General features: G+C 39.6%; 1 protein-coding gene across 1 annotated transcript in view; it reads right to left on the bottom strand.

Annotated features, from left to right (window-relative positions):
- Positions 1 to 9,297: 9,297 nt before the first annotated feature.
- The window catches only part of NPU (ATP-dependent helicase/deoxyribonuclease subunit B), a 50,885-nt gene continuing 33,132 nt past the window's right edge, over positions 9,298 to 27,050 (bottom strand). Inside the window, exons 2-9 of the mRNA XM_086514290.1 lie at positions 15,940 to 16,002; positions 15,743 to 15,798; positions 15,544 to 15,637; positions 15,004 to 15,064; positions 14,282 to 14,363; positions 12,452 to 12,507; positions 12,298 to 12,361; positions 9,298 to 9,453 (exon numbers count right to left, since the gene is read on the bottom strand). Coding sequence (XP_086370416.1) covers positions 9,393 to 9,453; positions 12,298 to 12,361; positions 12,452 to 12,507; positions 14,282 to 14,363; positions 15,004 to 15,064; positions 15,544 to 15,637; positions 15,743 to 15,798; positions 15,940 to 16,002 — 537 coding nt within the window. The 3' untranslated portion in view covers positions 9,298 to 9,392. The remainder of the gene's footprint in view (positions 9,454 to 12,297; positions 12,362 to 12,451; positions 12,508 to 14,281; positions 14,364 to 15,003; positions 15,065 to 15,543; positions 15,638 to 15,742; positions 15,799 to 15,939; positions 16,003 to 27,050) is intronic.

Consider the following 27,050-nt stretch of genomic DNA (forward strand, 5'->3'; position numbering starts at 1 on the left):
CATGCATATGTACAACATTGTATACATAGTAGACATTTTCACTTTGCATAAGTATGTTTCTCTTAACTTGGTAAACTATTGCTTTTGGCCTTGCACAAATTCTCAACTATAGTGTTTTTTTCTTTTCTTTTTTGTTTGTTGGAGTAATCTTTGAGCTCATATAATCATGTTCTCCTTTGTGTGCACATTGCAATGTCCATTATGCACCTTATGTAGCATTTGCCAGATTCACAGGAGGTTAGGGTTGAATGTTTATACCCCACGCGCTATTTCACAGCATTTTGCAAACAATAGGTAATGCAACATACAAACTCACATTGGGTCATTGATTCCATCTAGCTTATCCTTAGAGCTACCAGTGTTGTCAACCATGGCAATTGGTTGTAGCTACTATACTCGTAGGCCTTAAAACAGAAAAAATAAACTTGTTTTCTAATAGAGCCCTAAAAGTAGACAATGAGGTGTCTTGTTGCAAGAACTTTCTTGACCAAGAAAAATACTAATAAGACAAAATTTCTTATAAAATGTTACTCAAATAGAAACAAAAGGTCAAAATTAGTAGGAAATACTCACCCTGAATCACCTCGATGCACGAGGAAAGTTCTTGCTTAACACCAAAGCAACAAGGTGAAAGTTCACTATGGCCTACATAAGTCTGTCTTAGATATAGTACTTAATCCCTTGGCAGTGGCTATAAGACTATAAGAAGAATTTATTAATAAAAGTTTTTTTTGTGAGAGTTAATTTTTTAAAACATTTGTTATCACAATAAAATATTATCTTTTTTTGAAAAAAGTGAATCAGTAAACTACTTATATCACTATAATGTATTCCAAAAATATAAAAATAATGCTTGAAAAAACACTTGGAAGCATTGTAGCAAATTGAGGGGGGAAAAAAGGTGAAAGAGGACGAAAAAGATTGTGTGTGACTCAATTTTCAATGGCCTCTTTAAAGAGAGACATACACAAATGTCAACACCTTTCACAAAAACCTACAAAAAAATATATATTTTTTAAAAGTTTCTTCTATGTGACTAATCAGCAAGCTTTATCTAATGGTCCACAATTGCGCCAAAAAACCAATGCTTCGCTAAGGAGTCCTTATGTAGTCCAAAGACGATGCACTCTCCCTCTTGAGAGGAAAAGATTGTGTGTTGTGTTGCCAACATTTTTGGAGGAAAAGAGAGAGGGACAAGGATATATACATATAAATATGCATACATACATAATGACAACGTAGATAAGAGACTGCAAAAGAATTGATAGAAAATATCCAAAAGTATTACTTTGAGATGTAGCTTTTATGAAAGTTTTGACTTCTCCAATGTTTTCAAGAAAGAATAGCAAGCCACATGCTAAGAGTCCTTTAGATTGTTCTACTTCCTCTTGAAGTGTCCAAACTATGATTATTGCTGCCAAAAATGTGTCTATCTAAGAATATAATTTTGAAAGTCTCTCTCTTTTCTAAATTTATGTGCATCCTCCAAAAATAGAAAATTGGGTTCTTTTTGCTTACTTCTTGTAACAAAACACCTTATTATACATGGAAACACTGTAAAAAATCATGTTGTTTTAGGCTTTTTAAAGTTTAAAATATTTATTGTATTTGGATTCCCAAATAAGCCTAGCATCGTCCAAAATACTGAAATTTGAATTTTCTTTCCACTAGAGATGTAAAATGTCCTTCATAGTGGAAGTAAATAAGATATAAAAAACTACCAATATAACTAAAAGAGGTCTTTTGCTAGTGATGCTGCTAATGAGGACACATGTGCAATATGATAACATTGTGAAAGGAATCATTTTCCACACTATTCAAAGAGAAAGATTGATCAAGTTTTTCTCTAAATGATACAATGATTAGTTGTCAAAGGACAAATCTTAAGTAATGTAAGTTACTACCAGTCACAAAGGCAAAACTTATCATGAGATCCCAGAGCAATCAGAGGAGAACAAATGTGAGATAAATTCTTTTAGTTCCTAGAGTTTTGAATGCTTCCAAAATAAAACAAGAGCAAAAAAATTCTCTACAATTTGCTTAGCACTCTCAAGTCCACAATTATTTTACTTAACTTAATGCTTATGATGAGGTTATGTTGTAATTGCTTTGCATGACAAGGGATGGGTCATCGATAAGGGGTGGATTATCAATGGTAGGGAGTGTAGGTAAAAGGCCTTGAGAAGAGTGGAAAAGACCAATGTAAAAGACATTGTAAATTTTTCAAGAGTTGGGAATAGTAACCCAAAAAGAAATTGCAATGATTCATTGACTAATGGGCTTGGTGCTACCTTGAATTCTAGATTCATCTCTACAGTTCTAAGATGTCTCTTTTTAATATGTAGCAAAATAGAATCTTTCTTTTTTAATTCTATTGATTATTTTCTGTATCAACATGCTTAACAAGACTTTTTCTTTGTTTCTTGTTTGGATTGCACTAAAAATTTGGATGCGATATTGTGCAATTTTATTAGGGTATAGATACCTGATAGACTTTTTAGATAATAAGCGATAAATACTCACAAACAATTTCAAATGATGACTTATAAGAGGAGTGTTATTCTGGGAAAAATGAGACAAATGAATGTATGCTACTTGCTTACGATGGTTCAAATTTTATCATTTTATCCTTGGGTGTGTAGAAATTCAATGATAAACTCCATAAAATATGTGGCCATATGGAATCAAGAATAAGGAAAGGCATTGCCAAACCACGTTCGTATTTTGATTATGTTTAACATTATGTTAAATAAAAATTCACTATACAACTTATGTAATAACATATTTATAAATGTAGAACCAAAGAGAATAAGACTCTACTATCTAATAGTTGTGGCACTCCCATGATGTCCCATATAAGGAGGCTTGTAATATTTTTGGAATATAAATTTAAGAATTAAAATGTAACATATTATCTTTTTATATGAAACAAATATCCATCAATTTTTTTTATAAAACATCCTTGGATAAAATATGCATCAAAAGTAAGCATAAATATTAGCAAAACCAATCACACACATAAGTGTCAACCATGTTTGAAAACTTTTTGGTTGATGAATTAAACATATTTGATTGATAGCTTTCATACATTTGCAACCTAATTCTCATGACTTTTTGTTATTAAACGAGTGTTTGAAATAATGGATAAAAGATGTGTTCACCCGATTTACCAAATTAGAGATCAATGCCGCTTGTGAAAGAAAATAACAAGTATTTTTGCTCATTTCCTTCAACTACAATTTTAGATCTCGTTGGAATAAATATATAGGATTTTAAAGTGCACACATGAAGCCAATATTTTTTTCTCAAAGATAACAATTAAGTTTATTGAGTTTAGATTTTTTTAATATATATAACATGATGGTTATGTGAATTATCTGGCACACTCACAAACATTGTTGATAATAAAAAAGAAAAATCTTTTAAAAACTAAGAAGTTTTAAAATACGGGTATATATGAGTGCATAACTTTCATGAGATTTTGGCATAGGTCAATCTAGGTCAAACAAATAAATTTTTTTAGTAAGTTTTTACGTGGTGAAGCTATATGTGAATTTTTATAAGGAACGTTTCATTACATGTATACAACCAAAAAAGGAACATACTTCTTGCAAAGGTTGGGCTTTATGCTATTTATTAGAACAGTAACCCTTTTTAGAATTCACACAAAGACCATCATTGAAACCAACAACACTTAGATATTCGATGTTATTTTGAGAAAGGATCTTTTTTCAAATTCAAATTAAATTCATTTTGCATTATTCTAAACAAATTTAAAATGCACATTCTTTTAGAATTATTCTGAAAAATTCAAATGCACATAATATCATTTTGCATTATTCTATCAAATGCACATAGTATTATTTTCACTCTTCCTGAAATTAAATTATTTTCAAAATAAACCACCACAAAATGTTGAGGCTTCAAAAATTTCATTATGCAAGAAAGCTACATGATGCATTTTTCAAATTAAAAGATGTGACACACAAAATTTTCTTTGTGCATGAAAAGCTCCATGATGTGTTTTTCCAAACCAAGATGCATGACAAACATTCCATAGGGATTAAATTGTGTACAAAACGCAATCTTGTGAGCATTGAGGCTTGTTTGTAACATATACAATTGATGTATACGTGTCTTAGTTCATTTTTTCATTAGAATGGTGTCTCCAAGACATTAAAGAAATTAGATCCCTATTTTTACAATGGTATAATTAGAAAATCATAGGATTCAAAGAAATTAGATCCCTATTTTTACAACGGTATAATTAGAAAATCATGGGATTCAATGAAGTTTTCTAATGAGGGTTGCAAACCTTCCCCATGTACAAACAGTTAGAGTTGATTTCTTGGAAAGGTCCTTTTACTTTATAATCTATGGGCTTTGTATTGAAGTTTGGCTTTCGTATGCACGACATGTTAAAATAAAATCATGTGTACTCTTATCACATGCTATAATTTGTGAAGTTCATCATCAATTTTGACTTGTTCACACACAGGACTTTGTAATTAAGGAGTAGAAGTACCTATGTTATCTTGATCATCTGAGTACATTGTCATCCTAAAGTATTGGCATTGTTGGTCTCTATCTTCATGTGTGTACTTGAAGTTTGTTTATTACCCTTAATTCTCTGGTTGAAGTTTGAAGGTAGCCCTATATTGAGAACACTTATTAGCAGGATTGGCCATCTTGTGGTAGCTATAACAAATTATTATTTTCAAATTGAGTCTATCATTATTCTTGTTTTAACCCATTGTTTTTGTGAAGTTGTGAAACCTTGATTTGTGAGTCAAAAGTGGAACATATGAAGATACAGAAGCAAATTTATTTTTCTTTTGCTCAAAATTATGTGAAGCGACTGTGCTTGATTTTATAGATTGATTTGAACATGTTTTTCATTGTTGTCTCATGACATCATCGGTCATTGTTGGCAAGTGGTTGAATTCATACAACGTGGTGATAGAAATGAGTTGTTCTTTTGTATTGTGAATGGTTTTTAATTTGAATCTCTTCTGCTAACAACTTCAATGGCATCACTTAAATGAATAGCTTTCTCTAAATTCTGTGAACGAACTTGGTTACTTCAAAATATATGTACTTTGAATCTGCTATAGAGTTTTGTTTAAAGGTAAAGCACGGAATAATTTCATCTAGTGTGAAGCAAGTAAAATTTGCCAAAATCTATCAATGTATTGAATGATAGCTTCTTATGTCCTAAACTAAATATTGCATAACAACTCTTTAGCTTCTTCTTTATATTGCCAAACGATTAAAAAAAATAACCATTCTTTGACATTTCTTTGTCTTTGTTTGATTACGTATATTATAATTCATGGCTTATCTAAGAGAAACGTGTTCAATGATTCAATTTTCCACGCATTTCATCTTACCTCATTCACTAAATTTTCTCCTTGTAAGTAGTCATTCAAAGAGGACTACTACAAGAGCAGCAAGACAGTATCCTTTCTTTTATTATACATCATAAAGATGAATGTCCAACAACAGATCTTGCTTTCTTTCTTTTAATCGCCTTGATTATTCTTTTGTCTTCTTACATGATTGTATTTCTAAGAAATTCGCTCTTGAAATGTTTGAAGTTATTGTTGAAGGAAACTACAAGCTTGTGTTTATCCTCAGACTCTTTTGATAAATAAAATGGGAATCTATAGTCAATTGTTTTAAAAAAAAAGGATAAATAAGATAAAAACACAATCCCAAAATTGAAAAGATGATAGTTTAGAAAAGTGACTAAGTCCATTGTACCTACAGGATGAAAAAAACAATTAATATGCTTATTTATTGATAAAACCAATAAAACTCCAAGATGGCATATCCATAACCTTTAAGCAATATGGAACAGCCTGATAGAAGCAATTGAAATGTCTAGAAAGTTTTGCAATTGATTGTATAATCCTTTCAATGAACTATGGGTTTAAATTCTCAACAATGCATGACTATAGTTTTGAAGTTCTTCATAAAATAAGAGATTCATGGATTAGTTTTTGCTTTTCTTCTATTGCTTTTACTATTATCTTAAGACGCTTACACATTGTTGTGATTGAGAGTTATTGGGACAAGGACGCTTGCACATTGTTGTGATTGAGAGTTAATGGGACAAGGAAGCTTCAAGTTTTTGATTTTCTTGCAAACAAAGCCTTCCAAAAAGGATATCTAATTACATGGCTCTTCTTTTCTTCTATACACCATCCAAAGCATTGCAAAGGCTTGAATACCAATGTGTAGCTTTCTTGTTCCTTTTTAATGAGATGCAAGAGAATTTAATTTCACAAAACATAATTAAAGCAAAGAAAAATAATGATTTTACTCCAAAGGAATAATTGAGCCAACTTTTAAAAGTACACAATAACTCATTGGGTACTCTCCATCTCCTAAATCATTTCATTGAATATATTCTGTCCATCTTTTTATTGAATCAAATTATTTTGAGCTCCACAATAAAAGAGATTATGGGTATAATAATAAGCAAGATAAAGTAGATGAGACACTGTGAAGGGAACTTGACAACTATACATTGCACTTTAAGAGACTTCTAAGATATCTATTAGATGAAGGTTTTGACTACTCCATTAGATTCAAAATAATGGTAAAACAACATGTCCCTCATTTAGATTTCTCTCGGATTGCTCATCTTCCACATTGAATATACAAAGTGAAAATTTCTCTACATGCCAATATGTATTTCAATTAGTTTTGGGAGTTTCAAATACAACGTTCATTTTGGAGGGAATTGGTTGTGGGTTGAAGTGCCCCACTCACTGGCCAACAGATCAAGAACATGGAATCCCCAATAAGCCTAGAGCTATACAAAATAATGAATTCGATAACATAAGAAGAATATCATGTATGTATGGTGTTTTGCATGCACTACCATAGGTGCTTCTATGCATGTACCACATAGTAATTTTTGCATGTATGCTCTCACTATAGTGAGGCCTTTGAATAGCTTGATCACACAATTCTTTTGAATGAAGGACTTGAAGGAATCTTTTAAAAAATGGAAGTCTACTTTGATTTTAGTTCTTTTGTGCAATCAATTGATTAAAAAATGGAAGTCTACTTTGATGTTAGTTCTTTTGTGCAATCAATTGATTAGAATAAGATCATTTAAATCCTTATTTGAGAGCTTCAACAAACATATAGATGCATGTTTGTTTTTACTATATGAGAATGAAATGGAATTTTTTATTACTTATTTAAGCAAGTACCTTAGTAGTACGTAGATGTATTGAGATACATAAACTTATTTGGGTAATAAGGTGGCATTTTTGTGGACCACTCAACCTTTTTTTACTTCATAAAAAAGTTGAGTTTTTGATAGCAATGTTTTGAGAGCACCTCGTGCAGTTTTGTGAGAGTCTTCTTTATGCATTCCAATTGTCATATAAATTTAAGAGACCATTCTTCAAAATACTTCGAATGACATTTCATAAGTTCTCAAAAGGATTCATTTCTAGATGCAAACAACATTTTACTCAAACCCAGCAAAAAATGACACAACAAGTGACAGGTTGTAATTAAACAAAGAATTTGTTAAGACACACTCAAGTTCATCTTGTTTACTCGCCCACTTTTCTACACACTATGGGGTTTTTCTTGCACTACTCTAGGTAGACAGCAAGTCCGTACCCACAACGCATGATCACCTTTGCATCAGGGTTTCCATACAACATTGTCATGATATCCATTCCTCTAAATTCTCTCAAGCTAGTCACATGGTGGGTGAGCTCATGTTAAGTATCCATGAACGTAGTGTGTCATGGCAATGTTACCTTTAGGTCACAAGGTGATTATGCATTATACGTAGGTGCTTACAACGACGAAAGGCACACTCTTGGTCTTATTCATCCCTATTCGGCCTTATTCTCTCTTGGACACATGAAACTATCAAATATTAATTGTGGTGAGTTCAACAACTATATTCACCTCCTTGAACGAAGAGCTCTTCTCCTTTATGGCAAAGAAAAAAACATTCCTACACTATAGGATTTGATTAACTCATGTGTCTCTTATGCATCTTACAAGATCCCCAAACACAAAACAAGGTAAAGAACTTGCAATGCTCGAAAAAAACCTTGGTTTAGTGTAGTCCTGCCTCTAAATTTTGAGATTCATCTCTAATCTCTAAATGTTGAATTTGAAGGTGGGAAAACCTACAAAATTTAGAAAAATTTAGTGTAAAAACCTTCAAATTTAATCAATTTACCTCTAAACATTTTCATATGTAAGTTTGCCCAATTTTTGGAAAAAAGTTTCTTCGAGCATAAGAACTGATAAACTTTCAAAAGCCTACGTGTGCACACGCACACACAAGAGAGAAGAAGAAGAAAGAAGAAGAGAGAGAGAGAGAGAGAGAGAGAGAGAGAGAGAGAGAGGTTACCTGTCTTAAAGACACATCATATAGGCCTTGGCTATATCATGCCAAATCAATCTCATTGGAAGCAGAGCCATAATGTAAACAATCTCTTTGAACAATGCCTTATCGACTTGAACAACTTGAATGAATCTTCAACGCCTGTGAGTGGTTGTAGAGCTTGCTCTCTTGCGGTGACTCCTACTAATCTTATATGCCAGAGGTTGTAATCTGTTATGGTGAATGGTTTTTCTTGTTGTTTACTTCCAAGATCTACTCTGCCTTTGTGATAAGTGTGAACCAGTTCTCTGGAAATACTGAGATGTATATGGCCTTGGTTGGCTGTCTGGATATCATTCAGTCTCTCGACTGGATGCGACTTCTCCTAAACAGATCTGTGTGTTGTAGCACCTGGCTATGTAGAGTGAGAACAGGTCTAGACTCGACGTAAAAAAGGTGCAAGCAATGAGCTTGCAATGTCATCAGAAGTATCTAATGATGTCCGCTTCACTACAATATCCACACTAGCATAATTTATACTTACATGAACACCCCCCCCCCCCCCCCCCCCCCCAAAAAATAAAAGCACGCACAGGCAGGTGCACGCTTGTGCACAACACACGCACACACCCGTGCGCGTGAAGAAAAAACAAAAACTAGATATAATAATTAAACATTGACATAAGATATATCATTGTGGTAGAAAATGAAATAGAATGTCGAGTGTCAACTGAGGTAAGCATCAATGGCCCCAAAAGATAGAGAAGGCTCCTATACAACACCAGCTCACCTGTGAGAAGATGGTGTTGTCTATCGCATTACGAACAATACAATCTGCTATCGGACATCTTCATATGCTGCCACTGTCCAGGCCCAATTCCACAAGTAACTCAGATAAGGCAGCAATTTTTGCGGTGAAAATGAGTTAGCTAATTCTGGCAAGGCCTGCCTGTTGTGGAGCATTTGCTTCCATTCATGTCTCTTTTTTTCTAGCTAGCAGAAACCTGTCCCACTTCAATGCTTACTCTACCTTGGTCACTTCTCCTTGCAAGGCGTTACTGACAACTGTTTCCTTGACAAACCTGTTGACACAAAATGCAAGAACAGTTCCTCAAGCATTCAAACAAAAACAAGGGGGATAATGTCAGACCCCACAAGCATGTGCATGTGCACCTGTGTCGAAGCGTGCAAAGAAAAATGGGGACACAGGGGTTATAGGCTCACTCTCAACCTTGATTTAGTAGGTTTTTTCATCATGTACTGGAAGGATCATAATCTCATGCATTTGGGAAAGGAGGAATTGATTATTTTGCTGAAAAAAGGTTCTCAATAAACAGGGAAACGGAGTTTTTTGTTGTTCAAGTGGGATACGGGGTTTATAGGCTCACTGTCAACCTTCAGTTTGTAGGTTTTTTTCATCATGAACTCACATGAGTTTGGGAAAGGCGGAATTGATCATGTTGCTATAAAAAGGTTTTCTCATCTTAATAAACAGGGAGATGGAGTTTTGGTTTAGGGTTTATAATTATGCAGTGTACAAGGTAAATCTCTATCCTTGAAAGGACCTGTAGACACGACTCCATCAGTTCAAACATGAAACAATTCAATAAAAAGTTACAACACAGGGAATGCAATTGGACAGCCAAATTTTTTGGGAAAACTTTTTTTAGAAAGGGGACCGGAGTACAGTTTGTGATTTTGGAAATGCATTGGCATTTCAAAAATGTCTGGATGGAGCCAAAATACTGTTTTTGGAAACTATAAATGGACTTAGCTGTAGGTGGCAACCTGTATATGTGCCCGCATGCACCTGTCCTGAAGTGATTTTTAGAATATATGACCGTATTTTACTGATATTATGGCATTGATGCATGAACTCTTGACATATGGACATGTGGGCATTTTTAGGTATCATGGTCTCTTTTTGTGCTTGCCTGGCTGGTCCTCGACTAGTTGCCTATATGTAGCACGTAGAACTCACATTTGCATGTATAGAGCTCTCCACCTCTTTGTAATACATTATATTGCAGTGCTAGGAAGATCGCAGTCAATATACATGATGAGTAAGCCAATACCTATTAGAGTTCAGTTTCCTGTCTCGTGGAAGCTCCAGTATTTCCCAGGAGTAGATTGGGGAGTGAGTGATGTTTTGTGGCTGTGCCCGGCCGTACTTGAGGTAGACGTACCTGTTCTCAGCGGTGCACTTCACTGTGTTGCTCACCCGGTAGGCTAGCATGAGGCACGACCCCCGTTCCTAGGGTTTCGCGGAGTCAATGTCTCGAGTCTTGCACAGTTCTGCTACTAAATATGTGTGTCAGGTCACTTTTAGTGAGTTTACATATTTATTAGCATTATTTAGGCATTTATCAAGATCATGGGGTTTTGGCTGAGGTAGGGCAAACTTGGGGTTTGCCTATATATGCACCCCCCCCCCCCTTGTACTTTTGGCATATGTTCAGTGCACACATCCAACGTTTGGGCACACTCTCTCTCTAGCGTTTTGGTGTGCACGCGACATCCTCTCTCTAGCGTTTTCTCTCTTCACAGCGATCTCTCTCCATCCAACGTTTTCCCCTTGCGATCTCTATTCCTCTTGCTAGCGCTCCCCACACCCAGTGTGTGCAAAACCCTCTTCGTTGTGCCACTACCTGTGATGTGTGCTCGTGCCCGTTCGGTGGGCGGTACGGAGAGGTGCTTTGCTCGTGGTTGCAGACAAGTTCATCACCCGATTCACCCTTTTCCGTTGCACCTTTGACATGGATCAGAGCCACGACTGCTCTCGAATTGGATCGGTTATTTGTGCGAGTTTGTGGTGCTGATTTTTCGCGACGAAAAGAGACGGTTTGCTGTTTTTTTCTGCGTTTTTCACTCTTGTGGGGCTCGGCTGTAGTGGGTAGATCTGCAGATTTTCTCTTCTACCTCAACCTAGCCTTATCACATGCCTAAATTCTCCAACACCATGGAGAAGAGTGATGATTCTGAAACAAATTCAGCCCGTGGTGACGAAGTACATCATGAGGAGGATCCTATTCTCCCCACACAACAAGATCACATCATGATTGTTCAAACCTTCATGAATGACTTGCAGAGGCAGTATGCTGTTGGAGACCTGCCAACACTCCCACTGACCTAGTGCAAGACTAAACCTCATGCAAAAGGACAAAATTTCTTGAGTCTGTCTGGTCTGTGAAGGGGAAGAGAAAAAAACGAGCAAAGGTGGGGGGGGGGGGGGGGGGGGGGGGGGGGGACAGGCTTAATCCATCGTTGAGCGTAAGGAGCAATATGTTTGTGTAATCTGTATACACATTCAGAGAGATATATGCAAGTGTCTTCAGCAGACATACTGCTATCCAGCCTGTCATTGAGACTTCCAATCAATGACAATTACGACACTTCATTCTTTCATCATGCATGTCGTACTAAATTTCGTACCGTACTATCGTCGGACTGCACTAGCATCAGATACTCAGACGTGTTAACCCTAGTTGCATCACAACATTTCTTCCCACTTGTCCCATGTATGATCCCTTCAACCTTCTTTGAATCAAGCTAGATAAAACCGTAAGCATTGTGATTGTGCTCCTAAGCATTTATAGCAATGCATTTGAGCCTTCACAATCAAGCTCCATCTCCCATCCACTGTTTAAAGATCGCGATTCCAGTTTTCCCTTTCTGTACTTGCAATCTTCAGACAAGACTGACAATTTTTGTCTCATAAGATTAAATACAGAAAGCTTGCTTCCTTTCTTTCTTTCTCGATCTCCAAGTGCAAGTATATGTATCATATAATAGCAAAAGGCATACTTGCGGCATGAGTGCATGGAGGAAATGATGTAGTCTGCAACTCCATATCAAAATACAAAGACAAAAGCCGGCATATATATGGGTGCTATAAAGAAATAATAACGATGCCATTGGCACATTACCTTGCTACTTTTTCTTTTGAAGACTGAAGTATGTGTAAAGCAGTAACAAGTGTCAACACAAATCCTGCAACAACAAAATTGGTCAAGTTCCAACACAACTTTTACACTTCTATTCACTTTTTAAGAATATTCTCAGCTAAAATTTGTATATCACCTGAACCAAAGAGAACGTAGAGACCTGTTTCAACATCAACACTTGCTTGCTTCTCCCTAACAAACAACCAATTGATTGAGTTAATGACTCTCAAAGTATGAAGAGCTCAACCCCTGTAAAAGTACTTTGAACTTTCAACACAATGTTGCTGGCACTAAATTTAAATGAAGTTGTGAAGTTTAATGATATGCTCTAAAATAAGATTGGCCTTATGTCCTACGAGAATTGAAGTGCAGGTGATGATTAAGGCTGAATTGAGCTTTATGATGGAGGAGATTGAAAGAGAGATATATGCAGCTATGAAAAGCTCGCAAGAATGATATGCATGTGCGCACGAGGAAGGACCTAAAAAAATAAATGCTATGTGAATTTCAATCTAAGATGTAAACGGGGAAATGTAGAGGTGAATGTAATGGAATCTGTATTACAAAAGAAATGGGATAATGCACTCGGTACTTTTGAGTCCTGAAAATAAAAAATAGAAAACTGCATGAGCAAAAAAGATGTTGTGATTGAAGATCTGAACGGAGAACTTGAGGCATGTAAGAGCAGTCTTGATACAAATGGGACAACTCGAGTAAAGCCAGTCTACGAGTTAAAAGAAGGAATAAAAGCACTAAAGTCAGTCACATGCAGAGGATGGACTGAGGGAATGCCGATGTGATAAATCCTCATGAAGGAGACACTTCATGGATAGAAATGACTAAAAAACAAAAAGCTAGCCACTCGCCTTCTTCTCCTACTATCATAATGACATCGGAGGCAAACAATAGGAGGAAAATGCAAGCTTTGAATATTCTAGCTGTGGGATTAAAAGTGTTGAATGAAGTGAATTAACTTATATCCGTTTTGTTATATTGTAATTTCCTGTATTGCATGCTTTTCAAGTTTTCCTTTCAAGTTGCATAGTGATACATTTCCTATTAATACCAGAGTCACCGTGAAACGCATTTCACCACCCTGCCCGAAATGCGATACGTCTGAAACGCTTGAAGCATTCCATGCTACATTGAAATGCCAAACTGAAATACCTGAGTGAAATGTGGGGCAAATTTTGGGAGGTTTGTACCCGCCTTGGACGCCCCTCAAAGCACATTTACAAAGAACATGGTGAAACGTTCCAAAAACAAGGCGCCCCCAAAAGCTCCTTGCTAAAAACAGCAGCTCTCAAAAGCTTGCAGAAACTGGCCCAAAAAAGCCTATCAAGACATTAGCGGAAAACCTGCAGTGTTTTGCCAAAATCTGCCACGTCAGCAGTATGGCCAGTAGTGCCAAGTCATAACTAGCGATCTCCATTCTCTTTCTGTTATGTCTTCAGCTGTGCCACGTCATCACTTTTGTGACAAGGATTTTGGTAGGGAAACCCTTTGTATGTAGTATTTTGTAGTGGGTTTCTAGGTATCATGTGACACTCCTATATACAGGGAGCCCACCTGCATTTGCTTGTTTCTTCCTCGAGTCCCCCCACTACCCGAAGCACGTATAAATCTTCAACTTCTTTGCATTCTTCCTCTCAGCATTTGAGCATGGTCTTAATTTAAAATCAGCATTGTTTTATTGCCTCTCCATCCCTTCTCTCTCTCCTTCATTGCATCTCCCTCCTCTCCCACTATGTACTTTGTATATGATAGTGATGTCAAACCAGAACTAACCAATTTTCAACCTTCCTGTGCATGTTCTTCCTAGAATAGAACGACAGGGGGAGAGAAAAGAAAGGTCCAAAGAACAAAGAGAGAATGATGAATGAAAGCACCGACATTATAGACATCAGCATGAAAATGGACGTGTTGAAAGTACGGAATACTTTAAAGAACAACAAAAAATACCCACCATTGATACTGGACCAATATCTGCTTTGGCCATTTATGAACATCCCAGTAATGTTTCATCACAGACTCGTGCTGCACAACATCTACAATATCAAAAAGGAAAGATAAATTTAGAGCTCACATGAGGTAAATGCCCTTGAGACATGATGCTTTCTCAAAATATTTCTATGTACAGGAACATATATACACTCATAAGTGGGGTGTGACAACGGTTTTCCTTCGAGTACTAAGTTGATCAACTTGGATCACTTATGCTTCTGGAGGCTTGCACATACAACCCAGCTTTGAGGAACAGTTCGTTATAGAAGTGGCTCTAAGAAAATTTGCACTGGAAAATCATCCTGGTCACTTGAGGTGCCAGATTTTTATCAATTTTTCCTCAAAGTTTACTAATCTTACAAGGCTCACAAACCGGCTCAGCCACACAACACTCCAGTCCTTGACGCTGCCAGGATCCATATCAGATGAAGGGTTAGGAAGCCTGCATCCACCAAGAATCTCGACTTTGCTGACTGACTAGAAAATACATAGCCGAAACTCCCATGGCCATGACTGACATCAACCCAACTAGCCCAATGTGATTGGATTTTTTACCAAAGCAGGAAGAACAGGCACTTTCCTCCAAAATGTTAATATGTTATTGAAAGCACCCCAAAAACTAATAAAAGAAGGAATATCCAAATCAACACAAACTTCCCGTGCTGATGAAAGAGAAGTGAGTACATTTGTGTGGCATGCTTTCAACCTTCGCAACAGCACCTTGCAAGTCACCCCCAGCATATCTCTGGTACATATCAAGATAAACCAAAAATAATAAGGGTTTTTATTAGCATAAACTGCAAGTCATATGAGCCCGACCTCAACCAACTTTAATATCAAGGCATAAGTCTCTTAGTCAGCAATGTTTATATAATATGAAAATGCTTTGCTTCATTTGAAGTATCAATCTGAATTAGATAGAGTCAACATTACTATTGTGTGCGCCTACATTTAAGTCCATGCGCTTAGGTGTGCTTTTGTGAGTAACTGTTCAGCGTAAGATTGTGTGGCGGTTTGGTGTTGTGATTATGTGGGGCAGGGGTGCGCGCGCGTGGGGGTTGGGGGGGGGGGGGGGGGGGGGGGGGGGGGGGGGGGGGGGGGGGGTTTGAACAACTAGTGGAATCCAGGAAAAACCAAATTCCCCTTTAAAGGAAGTTTAAGTTACAAACTCAGGGTAGGCCATGACAAAGAATGCATTTCCTTTGGAAAATTTATGACCAATACCAGTTTGATGGTGATCATTGGGACTTCGGCACTTTGACGTCCAACTACAAATAACCAGGGGGTATGAAACTTCTCTTTTCCAATCTGGAGAGCTCTACAAAACCAAAAAGTTATTACTTCGAAGGGCAATTTTCAAAATGACTTAATACAGTTCTGCACCACAAAAGGGACTTGAGAACAACGATTTAGGCCGGCTTACATTTTGTAGGCATCTGCTCCTGTATAACCTGTGGGCTTGGAAATTGGCAAGAGCACCTAAGGTTTTTAGACAATAAGAGCTCACGAAAATAAGAACTAGAATTTAAAATTACAACATACTTTAATGCTGCCAAAGAGCATCTAATACACACATGAATATTACACCACAGTATAATTGTCAAAAGCATGACAAATTACCTCTCTATCAATGCCAAACCGAGGGCAATGATGACCAAGAATATCCTCCCAAGTGCTCCTCATCTTTTAAACGAAGATAAAGTGAAATAATCAATTACAAATTCTCCTAGTTCTTGCAAAACGAAAGAGCACAAAATAGATGAATTGGAACCTCAAAGGACCCTGCTGTTAGAGCAAATCTTACAAATTCCCCTAGTTCTTACAGACACAATCTTTGTATGAAAAAGCTTTCGACTTTCAATGTGCAGAAAGCATTTCAGCAGCCCCTCCTACCCATGAGGACTACCAAAAAGTTGGTGTTCTATTACTGTTTCCACAAGTTTTGCAAACAGATATCCAACAAACCTAGCGTCCATGATTGGCTGAGGTTTATGAGCTTATCAGAGAGTAATAGAGTACTTAGGCGAATGACACAAATCGGTACGCTGCAATCATACGCAGGCCGCTCGGTGCTACAATGAAGTACAGGAGTCTCTCTCATTGATACCAACAGGTAGAAAATGCAGACCGTTTTCCCCCTATCCTGATTTCCTTGTAGTACACTAAAGGTCTACCTTAACAGGACAACAAATTGCCTTCCACTGTGGGGTCTTGATGGCCAGGTCTTCTCTCTCATTCTTTGACAAGGGACACCCAAATACACCGTCCAGATGCCTCTTCTTTTTGTCTCCGTTGTGTGTTGGCCACTCATAAGAGGTTCACCTTCCAGACACCTCCATTCTTGCTTCTTTGCTCTTTTCCACCCTTGGTTGTGAGTTGGCAGCCTTGCAAACAAATTGTGATTCCATCATGTGTTTATGACGCTCTGGCACCTCAGCTCAATACACTATCTCATTTGGCCTCTCCTTTTCCAATCTCCATCTTGCCTTTTTTTTTTTTTTGGGTTTTTCCACTGCATATTTTGGGGTTACTTTTGATGATGTCATCGATATGTCCAATCAGCCTTCTGTTCACATATGCAAGGACAGTCGAGACCCAGACTGTATCTCTTTGTGCACCATTGTCTCTTACTTCCGTTGTGCATGCATCATAGTAGTGCTAGGCACCTTCTGTTCAGTCACCACATGTCTTTTCCACATCAAGTGGCAAATGGATCTCTCTACATCTGTGAGTTTGCAGCCCCGTCGCCGATCATCTGTCACCGATTTCAGACTAGAAGATGGACCTGATATGCTGAAGACCTGACATGCTGATAAGATGAACATTTGATCTAAATATCAGCTCTAGTGTCATCTGAGCATCTGATCTAAATATGAGCTCTCGTCTGATCTGCATCTGATCTAGTATAAGCTGAAGCATCAGAAAACTTGACGCAAGGCTTTTAAAATTTAGATGAATCCAACGTTTACTTTTAGAGCTTCCTATTAGAGTTATGGCATCTCTCTGGATTTGTCCAATCGGTCCCAGTTTTTCACAGGGACAAGTGTTAGGGAGTGATGGCTGTTTTGTGGCTGTGCCTGGACAAAGTGAGGTTGTTTTCTCATGTTGGGATGTGTCTAGCCATGTCTAGCCCCAGATTTTGGCTTGGTTCCATGGCCATTAGGCTCCTACAGCCTGGGAGCATTTTTCCTAGCAGCCCTTGGGTGCAGGGCGCCCCTTGGGAGGCAGCCCTAGGATGATGAGATGGGCAGTGGGAGGGCAATTCTGCTAGCGTTCTTCAGCAGCCCCTCCTGGGTCATAAGACTTTCACGTCGTATTTGATGTACTCGTCCAAACCAAAGACGAAAGCCTCCTTCCGATCAGCATCCGACTTATGCAATTGAACACCAATCTACAAAATACGGTTAAAAAAAGACATAACGGGAGCCATTTTGCTTGAGGCCTCTCCAATCCTCGTTCAACTGATCAAAGTATTGCGGTGGCATAAAACGAGCCTTGAGCTTGTCTTGGAAGTCAACCCAATTGAAAGAGAGGGGAATGCCATCCGCAGCATGCTCAAGATGCTCCGCCAAATGTGCCTCTTGCTAGGCTCGATACCAATTAATGGCATCGCCCGAGAGATACATGGCAGCAATCAAAATCTTACGATTACCGGTTTTCCTGTTAGTCGCAAAGTAAACATTAAATTCATGTAACCAAGAATGAATCACACAAGCATCCATCTTACCATCATACTTACTAAATGTCAACTTCTCAGTGACATGATTGTTGCTGAAAACTGGAAACGCTGATGCTAATCTGGGTTCTGTCGCGGTAGATCTGCAAAATGCCAAGGCTAATCTGCAAATCAAAAACGGTAGGGCTGATTCCTGTCCTGCTGTAAAAATGCTAATGATCTGATGAGTCCTGTTGTCGCCAGGTTTGCCTGCAAATGCAAAACGCTAGGGTTGATCTGCAATGGAAGAAAACGCTGGCTGTTCTTGGCTAAAAACGCTAGGTCATCTGCCCGGGGGGTTCTTGCTGAGAAGGTGCTTTGCCGGATGTCTAGTCACTGCTGCCTCTTTTGCTCAAAAGTGCTAACGCTAGGGTTTCTTATATACTTGCTTAGTCAGTTTGCCCTACCCAGTTTCCCAACAAAAGTCACTTAAAAATAATAAGTGAAAATTGGCTAAAATAGGGAAAATAGGTCTATGTACTGTAAAAATGCTCCTGATGGGTTCTGATGGTAATCTGATGATCATGCTGTGTGCAACTAGAGGATATGCATCTACTCTAAGTGCCTGGACATGCACGGTCTGCAAACAGACTCACAAAAGTGTCAGAACACTTCCTAATCTAGGCTAACTGAACTGAACTTTACCCTTGCCATGAAGTAGCTTGTCCACGTACACACAGAGTTAGATGTGCACGTGACATCCCCTCCTTTTCAAATTGAGATACTGGTACCGAACTGTATGGCGTCGAGGGAGATCGCCAGCAGTGTCTAGAATCCTGGAAAGTACTCTTCACCGACCCACTCTGATGCGTGGGTCATGCGATACTTGAACTTCATAAAGGTCTGCAACGCTTGCTTCTTTGGGCTGCACCGAAAGCGACACAAAGTCATATGTGGCTCCTTCACTGCTTCAACTTCGTCTATAGTTATGAGTCTACCTTCTTCAAGAATCTCCGAGGATGAAAATTCTTGAAACCACTTCCAAAATAAAAACATGAACATATCCATTCCACGTAAAGTGACTGGAAAAATTCTAGTCTTCTTTAAAGACTGTGCATGCAATGTAGATGAACATATAGACGGAGTGCCAAACCGTTCATCAAACACACGCAAACAATGGAATCGAATCTTGACTTTCTGATCTAAATCTATCAACTGTGGCAAATCACAATGAAAATGCCGATGCTTGATGCTCAATCCTTCTTGTGCTCTTTTTGAGATTGTGTCATGCCAAGGAAGAGACATGGAATGTGAATTCCTTGAATGCAAACATTTCATCTTTTCTTAAGTAATCCGCATACATTCGTGCTCATTCATGAGTGAATCGTGTTGATCGTACAATATGGCATGCCTATGAAAAGGGATCACATAAGGACAGTGACTAAAATACAAGAAAGCATCACGAATGAAACACTCGAACAATGCGTGCTGACTAATCATTCGAATACACAATACTTCTTGTGGGGATTCTTTGGACCTCGACTCGAGAGCCAAGATCGGTTCTTCGTGATCTATCGAATCTGCAATGAGTTTAGCTTCACTAGACAAAGTATCAACTAAACCATCATCCTTGTGAACAATCACAGTTTCTTCCTGCAAATCATCATGCTCGTAAATAATCACATCTTGATCATGCAAATCATCATGCTCGTGAATAATCACATCTTAATCATGCAAATCATCACGCTCGTGAATAATCACATCTTCATCATGCAAATCATGTGTGTCGTGCTTTAAAAAAGAAGAGATTGAGAGTCTCCTTCTCCTGATTCTTGTCAATCTGTGCCTGCACAGTAGAAAAGAGTCGGAACAACTCTTGCATGTGTTGGGCTCTATGTGCTTCTGCCAGGCGCGCTTGCTCGCGCTCATGCTCGAAGGCTGCCATTCTTTCTTCGTGTTTACGATCCAATTTTGCATTTCTTTCTTCGGCCGCCAAGCACGCTTACTTGCGCTCACGCTCAAAGTCCGCCTTTCTTTTTGCTTTTCTTGTTTTGCGTTCTAACTTCATGTCCATCATCATCTTGTCGAAAGCCTCCATAGGAGTTAGTGCAATCCTTGGCGTAGATGGAGAAGAGGGAGGGTCAGAAAAACCTCCTGGTGGGGAAAATTCTTCTTTGCCAATGCCATGCTCATCACCTCCATGCGAAGTATCCATTCCACTCCGAGTGATGACCATCCACTAAAGTCTTGGGTTCTTAAGTTCACGAGGAACTTGGGTTCTTGTGGGTCTTGGGTTCTTGGGTCTTGAGGTTCTGGAGTCTTGAGATTCTTGAGGTTCTTCTTTAGCTTGCAATCTGTGTTAGAGTAGGATCTTCTCTTACCGGAGCTCTTCTCTTTCCCGTGGGCGCACCCCTTGGCGGCCTTGCGCTCACACCAAGGTTGCTTTTTCCCACCTCACGTCGATTGGCCAGCCACTATGTGCACAGTCCGCTCTCAATGAGTGAAAAGAGAAACAAGGGGAGGCTGGACAAGCCCTTCTTTCTTGGGATTCCTGTTGTAACAGACTTGGACACTCCAAGTCAAGAATCAATCACGACAACACCAAATAACCACTTCAAAACAGTTCACAGATCACAATAGATTTGCACTGGCCCGGCGGAGTTCCGTGCCTAGAGATATTGGCCCCAAAGGCTGGGGCCCCTTTCGGTATTTCTTCATGTATATTAATCAGTGTTCAAAGTACAAGAGTGGGTCGGGTCTCACTCTCAGACTCTGCGTCCAGATGCTCTGCGGAGTGGGAGCCCAAACCACTTATTTAATGATTATAAGGAATGCCAAAAGCAGAGCCCCGAAAAGCTTCAAATCAAAAGCCTAAATAAAAGCAAAGACTCTCTTCTCTCTCAAACTCTCTTGAGTTTTTAAAATAAAGCAAAGTCTCTCTCTTTCTATCTCAAATCGTGTGGAGCCAAAAAACATCATTCACGTCGCAATTTACAGAAAACTTCCGTACGGTGCCACGTCATCATGTCAACGCTTTTTCCGGGATCCCTGATGTCCTTTTAGGGTTAGGGTTAGAGTTTTTGGCAGGTTTTAGGGTTTGCAGGTTTTAGGGTTTTTGGCAGATTTTAGGGTAAGCAAGTTTTAGGGTTAGGGTTTCCAAAATTAGGGTTTTCAGCAGCAATCAGGGTTAGGGTTTCCCGCATGCTCTTGGACAGACACGTCATCACTTTGTGACATACCTTTCTCTTGAAAGCATTGTAATCGCGCTCGATTACACCTGCAAAACAGACAGAGGCCATAAACCGTCTTAGCAGACACTGACCGTTAGTACCTACGTACTAGAAACACACATCTAGCACGTGTACCAATCGACAGTCACATCACACGACATCACAGGACATCACATGACATTCAACATTCATTCGGATCTTAGAACATGATTTATCGGCAATGTAGCTAGCAATCGCACCTAGATCCAATCGGGACCTCATCGATGTCCGATTGACTAACCCCTATTGCAACCATGTCTATTCGAGATCAATCAAACCAAAATGCTGCAGTCATTTCGTCTATTAGTTCCTGCACTTAAAAGAAGTCAAGAACAAACCAGTATCATAATCAGGAATTCCATTTCATAAAGTCATCCAGCAGAATACTGTTAGCTCTTAGTATCCCTGAAGCTCAAAGAGATATCAATGACTTTAGTATCAAAATCAAAGCATCTGTTGACAAAGGAGCGGAGTGACTCCCCTCTTGTGCATCCCACTGCACCAGATCTCCGGCCAAGCTAAATTCTGGGTTTCATTTGGAGTAGACTATGCTAAACCAAAAGCATCGAGGTAAAGTTTCACAATCTGAGGAGTTTCTGCTAGGTCCTCCTCCTTCATCCACTTCGCATTCAATGCAGGATAGTTCTTGAACTTAACCAAGAACCGCCTTCGGAATTTACCTTTCTTCGTATCCTTATGTGCCAAAATCTGTTCAGAAACAAGGATCTCCTCGTTTTCTTCCACTTCGGGTTGCTCATCAGGCTCCCCATCATCAGGCACATCACCTTTCAAAGGTTTCAAGAGACTCACATGAAATGCATTGTGAATCCTCCAAGTATCAGGCAGTTTCAGTCGGAAGGAGATATCATTTATCTTTTCAGTGATCTGGAAAGGTCCATAGTATCGCATACTAAGCTTTGGAAAAAGCCTCTCCTTTCCCTTTTTCTTACTCAAGCGTGCCTTCTCAAAAAGTAAGAGCACCCAATCATCCTCCTTCAATTTCAAGTCGCCACGATGGCGATCCGCTGCCTTTTTCTGTCGTTCTTGAGATTTCTGCAAAGTCTCGCGAACCTTGGCAAAAGCCGTATCTAAGTCTCGCGTATATTCATCCGCTTCAAAAACCTTATGTTTCGTGCTTAGGAAGGGTGGAACCTTCACAGCACTTTCAACAACCTCAAATGGCGCCTTCCCCGTCGAAGAGTATATCATGTTATTGTAGGCAAATTCCACCAAAGGTAAGTACTTTTCCCATTGAGTCTTCTGATCCGAGATATAAGACTTCAATAAATCTAGAACCACTGACTTGGCAATCTCAGATTGCCATCAGTCTACAGGTGGAACGATGACGAGAACTGCAACCGCGTGCCAATGTTCTCCCAAATTGCCTTCCAAAACAACTCGTAAATCTGGGGTCTCTGTCGGAGACAATCGTCTCAGGCATGCCATGTAATCTGAAGATATGGGCCACAAACAGTCTCGCTAAGTGATTTGGCTTGACTGTTTTCTTCACTGGAATGAAATGAGCCTGTTTGCTAAATCTGTCAATAACAGCTGTAACAATCCCTGTGCTTTACGCATGTCAAACTTGATCTTGTGGCATACTAAGCAACTGCGCACAAACTCTTCCACATCCCTTTTGAGTCTCGGCCAAAAGAAGTATCTCTCTATCCCTTTCATGGTGGTAGCAATGCCACGATGACCCGTAAAAAGTGGACAGTGACATTTAGTCATAACCTTTTCCCTCAACGACTGTGTAACACACAACATGGTTTTTCTCATCAAGTAGCCATCCCAAATGGAATATCCCGCTACTGTCTCCCCATCCCGTATCCGTGTGAAAACGTCTGCAAAATCTGTATCTGTGGCATACTGGTCGATCATATCCTCGAAGCTCCTATGATGTATCGCGAAAATAGCCAAAACCAACGGCTTCCGAGACAAAGCATCTGCCACCACATTCTTATGTCCTTGCACATGGACAATCTGAAAGTGGAACTGTGACAAGATGTTTGCCCACCGTATCTGCTTTTCCAAAAGCTGCTTCTATGACAAGAAGTAGCGCAAACTTTGATGGTCTGTAAAGACAGTAAGATCCGCTCCGAGTAGGTAATGCCGCCACTGAGTAAGAGCATGGATAAAGCTCTTTCTCATAAATCTGTGCTGTCATCTCCGGCCTTGAGAACAATCGGCTCTTGTAAGCAATGACATGGCCTTCTTGCATTAAGACCGCACCCAAACTACGACCACAAGCATCACAATATACTTCAAATGACTTCTGCAAGTCCGACAAAGTCAAAACTGGTTCCGTAGTCAATTTCTCTTTCAATGTCTGAAAGGCAGTCACCTCTCTACCCAAGAGAAAGGGACTCCTTTCTGTGTCAAAATATGCAAAGGGGAAGCAACCTCTGCAAACTTTCGAATGAACCGCCTGTAGTGCGAACACAGTCCCAAGAAGCTTCTAACTTCATGGACATTCTTCAAATCGGGCCAATCACGTATAGTCTCTATCTTGTCCGGATCCATTTGCACTCCTGCTGCTGACACAATGTGTCCCAAAAAGTGTATCTCTGGTAGGAAAATTTCATTTTTCTTTGAATTAATCACTAACTTGTGATCTCGTAATGCCTGAAAGACCTGAAGCAGATGATCTTTATGTTTTTTCTGCCTCATTCTTGGAGAAAACAATGATATCGTCAAAGAAAGTGCCAACAAATAGCCCGTACTCTTGAAAAATCCTGTCCATCATATGGTTAAATGTCGTAGGAGCATTGGTTAAGCCAAAAGGCGTCACCAAAAACTCAAATAACCCAAAAGTCGTCCGAAAAGCTATCTTGTAGGCATCTCCCGACGCGATTCTGATCTGATGATATCCACTCTTCAAATCAATCCTGCTAAAGCACGAGGATCCCCGTAATCTGTCGACTATAGCATCGATCCTAGGAATCGAAAATCTGTTCTTGATGGTGATTTTGTTGAGAGCTCTATCATCGATGCACATCCTCCAAGATCCGTCTTTCTTCAAAACCAACAACGCTGGAGAGCAATACGGTGAAGTACTAGGCTGGACAAGACCCTTTTCCAAGAGGTCTTTCACTTGGTTCATAATCTCTTCATTCTGTGCTCGGCTCAAACGGTAAGGTGGCCGGTTTGGTGGTGTGCTTCCAGGTATCAGGTCAATGGTATGATCCTCAGGCCCTCTAAAAAGCAATCGGCATGAGTGTGGAGAAAAATCTTGGCGTTCTTTTGTTCAAGTCAAAACATATTCGACCTTTATCCATCGTTTAGTTCTCTCTCAAAAAAATGAGTAAATAAACTGAAGTTCATAAAGTACAATCTCTGAGCCCTTCATTTGTCAAGGTCGCTTTCTTGGCCTGGTAGTCAACCACGGCGTAGTTCTTGTGGTACCAAGGGATTTCGAGTAGAACGTCACTCGCGTGCCCTGGACACCCCTGTCATTGCAAACGACGTTTGCCAATGCTCAGTGTAATGGCAACATCTCGTCCGGGTGCCACTCGAACTACCTCCGCCTGTGGCCTCAGCCTGTCGAGTGTAGTTCCAAATCGAGCCACCAATTCCAAGTGAAAAGAAGTTGGCCCTGGCTCCTTCAAAAGAGCTTCCTGATCCTTCACTTTGCCCCAAAAGCGGCAAAGTTTGTACTTTCATTCATTTGATTCGGTTCAGGTCCCACGCCATGTGATACTAGTTATGCTTTTTATCTGCCACTTCTCTCAGCTGCTTTAGAACTTTCTGGCCTATCTTCATCTTGTTCATTCGACGCCTTGTTAGGGCACTTCCCGGTGATATGTCCATGTTCCTCGCATCCAAAGCACTTCCCCTCCCTGATGAAGCGATCTCTCCTCAGGAGTAAGCTTGAGTCGTGCATCCTTCTTTTCTGGGTTGCTCTTTCTCTTTCTACTTTCATTCGTTGAAGTCTGTTCGGCTCGTTGTGTCATGACCTCATCGGTGGGGTAGGTCAGACTGCCAGAGTGAATGGCAAAGCTCCGTTTCGCATGACTCATCAACCCCTGAATAGAAGCTGACTTTTGTTCCAAGCAGTGATCTTGGATCTCTGTAGGTAGACCCAAGGTAAACCGCTCAATCTGTTCTCTGAATGAGATCTTCTTGAATGAAGAGGCGGGTAGAAAAGAGCTCCAGAATCTCTCGCAATAAGCATCCACTGTATCTCTCTTGGTCATCCGAAGATGGTTCCAAGTAGCTCGTATATCGCGTTCATACTCTTGTGTCAGCCAAGAAGAAATAAAAAGCTTCTTAAATTTCAGTCATTTAACTAGCGCAGTCTTGTTTAAAAGAAGCGTGGACCACCAAGTTCGAGCATTCCCCTTAAAATAAGAGGCAGCTCTTCGAATCTTGGAGTGCTCTAAGTAAAGTCCTCCCGCGAAAGCGATGTCAAACTGTTGTATAAGAGACAAAGCCTTTGAAGCATCTTTGTATCCTGAAAAAGTGTCAAATTTGATCGACTGTCCACCTTCCTTAAACTCTCGGACTTTCTTGCTTTTATCTAAAGTCATACTGGTTGGCTTTATAAAAATTCTTCTTATTCGCATAAAAGTTGCCGTCATCAGAGTCTGAATTGTCTGAAGACGAGTCCTCTGTAGAACTGTCACTCATTGGGCGAGACTTAGACTTCTTTGCCTTTTTCTTGCCCTTTCCGAAACGTTGTTTCTTGCTTCGCTTTTTGCCTTTTCTGTCTTCTTCGCTCGAATCTGAAGAGCTAGAAGAACTGTCAGAAGAAGAAGAAGAAGAAGAAGAAGAACTGGGTACTCCTTCAAATCGAACACGCTTCTTCTGTTTCTTTGCTTTGTCAAATGTCGACTGACGACCCAAATAACCCGGGAAGTCAATGCCTTTCTCATGCTTTTTGCCGTGCTTTTTAGCTTTGTTTTGCGCGTCAAAAAGCTGAGCAATCCGTGCATCAACCACCTCTTCTAATTCCTTCTCTAAATATTTCTTGTGAGCAAAAGGTTTCTTGAGTGGGTTTCGGGCGTGGTGTTGTGGTTTTCTGCCACTGCTCGTGCACTTCTTAAAAAGAAGTCTCGCTCATATAATTTGCCAATTTCGGGTCCTTCGCAAAACTGAGCATCATCTTTGTTGCATCGCCGATCAATTGACGACGCTTCATCTCTCGTTGCTCCGCCTGAGTAGGCTGAGGCGGGCGATACTCTCTGTGGAATCTTCGTTGTGATCCATGCTTGCATCTCCGGATGCAGAGGGAGTCGACTGATCCTTGCGTGAAGCCATAGGTGCCGTGAAAAAAAAAATTGGGATCGGATTTCCCGTAGAAGAGAAATCGGCCATGCTCTAATACCAGACTTGGACACTCCAAGTCAAGAATCAATCACGAAAGCACCAAATAACCACTGTAACAGACTTGGACACTCCAAGTCAAGAATCAATCACGACAGCACCAAATAACCACTTGAAACAGTTCACAGATCACAATAGATTTGCACTGGCCCGGCGGAGTTCCGTGCCTAGAGATATTGGCCCCAAAGACTGGCGCCCCTTTCGGTATTTCTTTATGTATTAATCAGTGTTCAAAGTACAAGAGTGGGTCGGGTCTCAGTCTCAGACTGTGTCCAGATGCTCTGCAGAGTGGGAGCCCAAACCACTTATTTAATGATTACAAGGGATGCCAAAAGCAGAGCCCCAGAAAGCTTCAAATCAAAATATACCTTCATAAGTTCAGAATAGTTTGAACTCACGAATTATAAGAGGGAATAAAGCACTCATAAAACTATAAAAGCAAGGGACACACGAAAAGAAAAGAAAAACAAAAACAAACAAAC

Source organism: Adiantum capillus-veneris, chromosome 6, assembly GCF_014529385.1.
Source record: "Adiantum capillus-veneris isolate H3 chromosome 6, ASM1452938v2, whole genome shotgun sequence".
NCBI lineage: Eukaryota > Viridiplantae > Streptophyta > Polypodiopsida > Polypodiales > Pteridaceae > Adiantum > Adiantum capillus-veneris.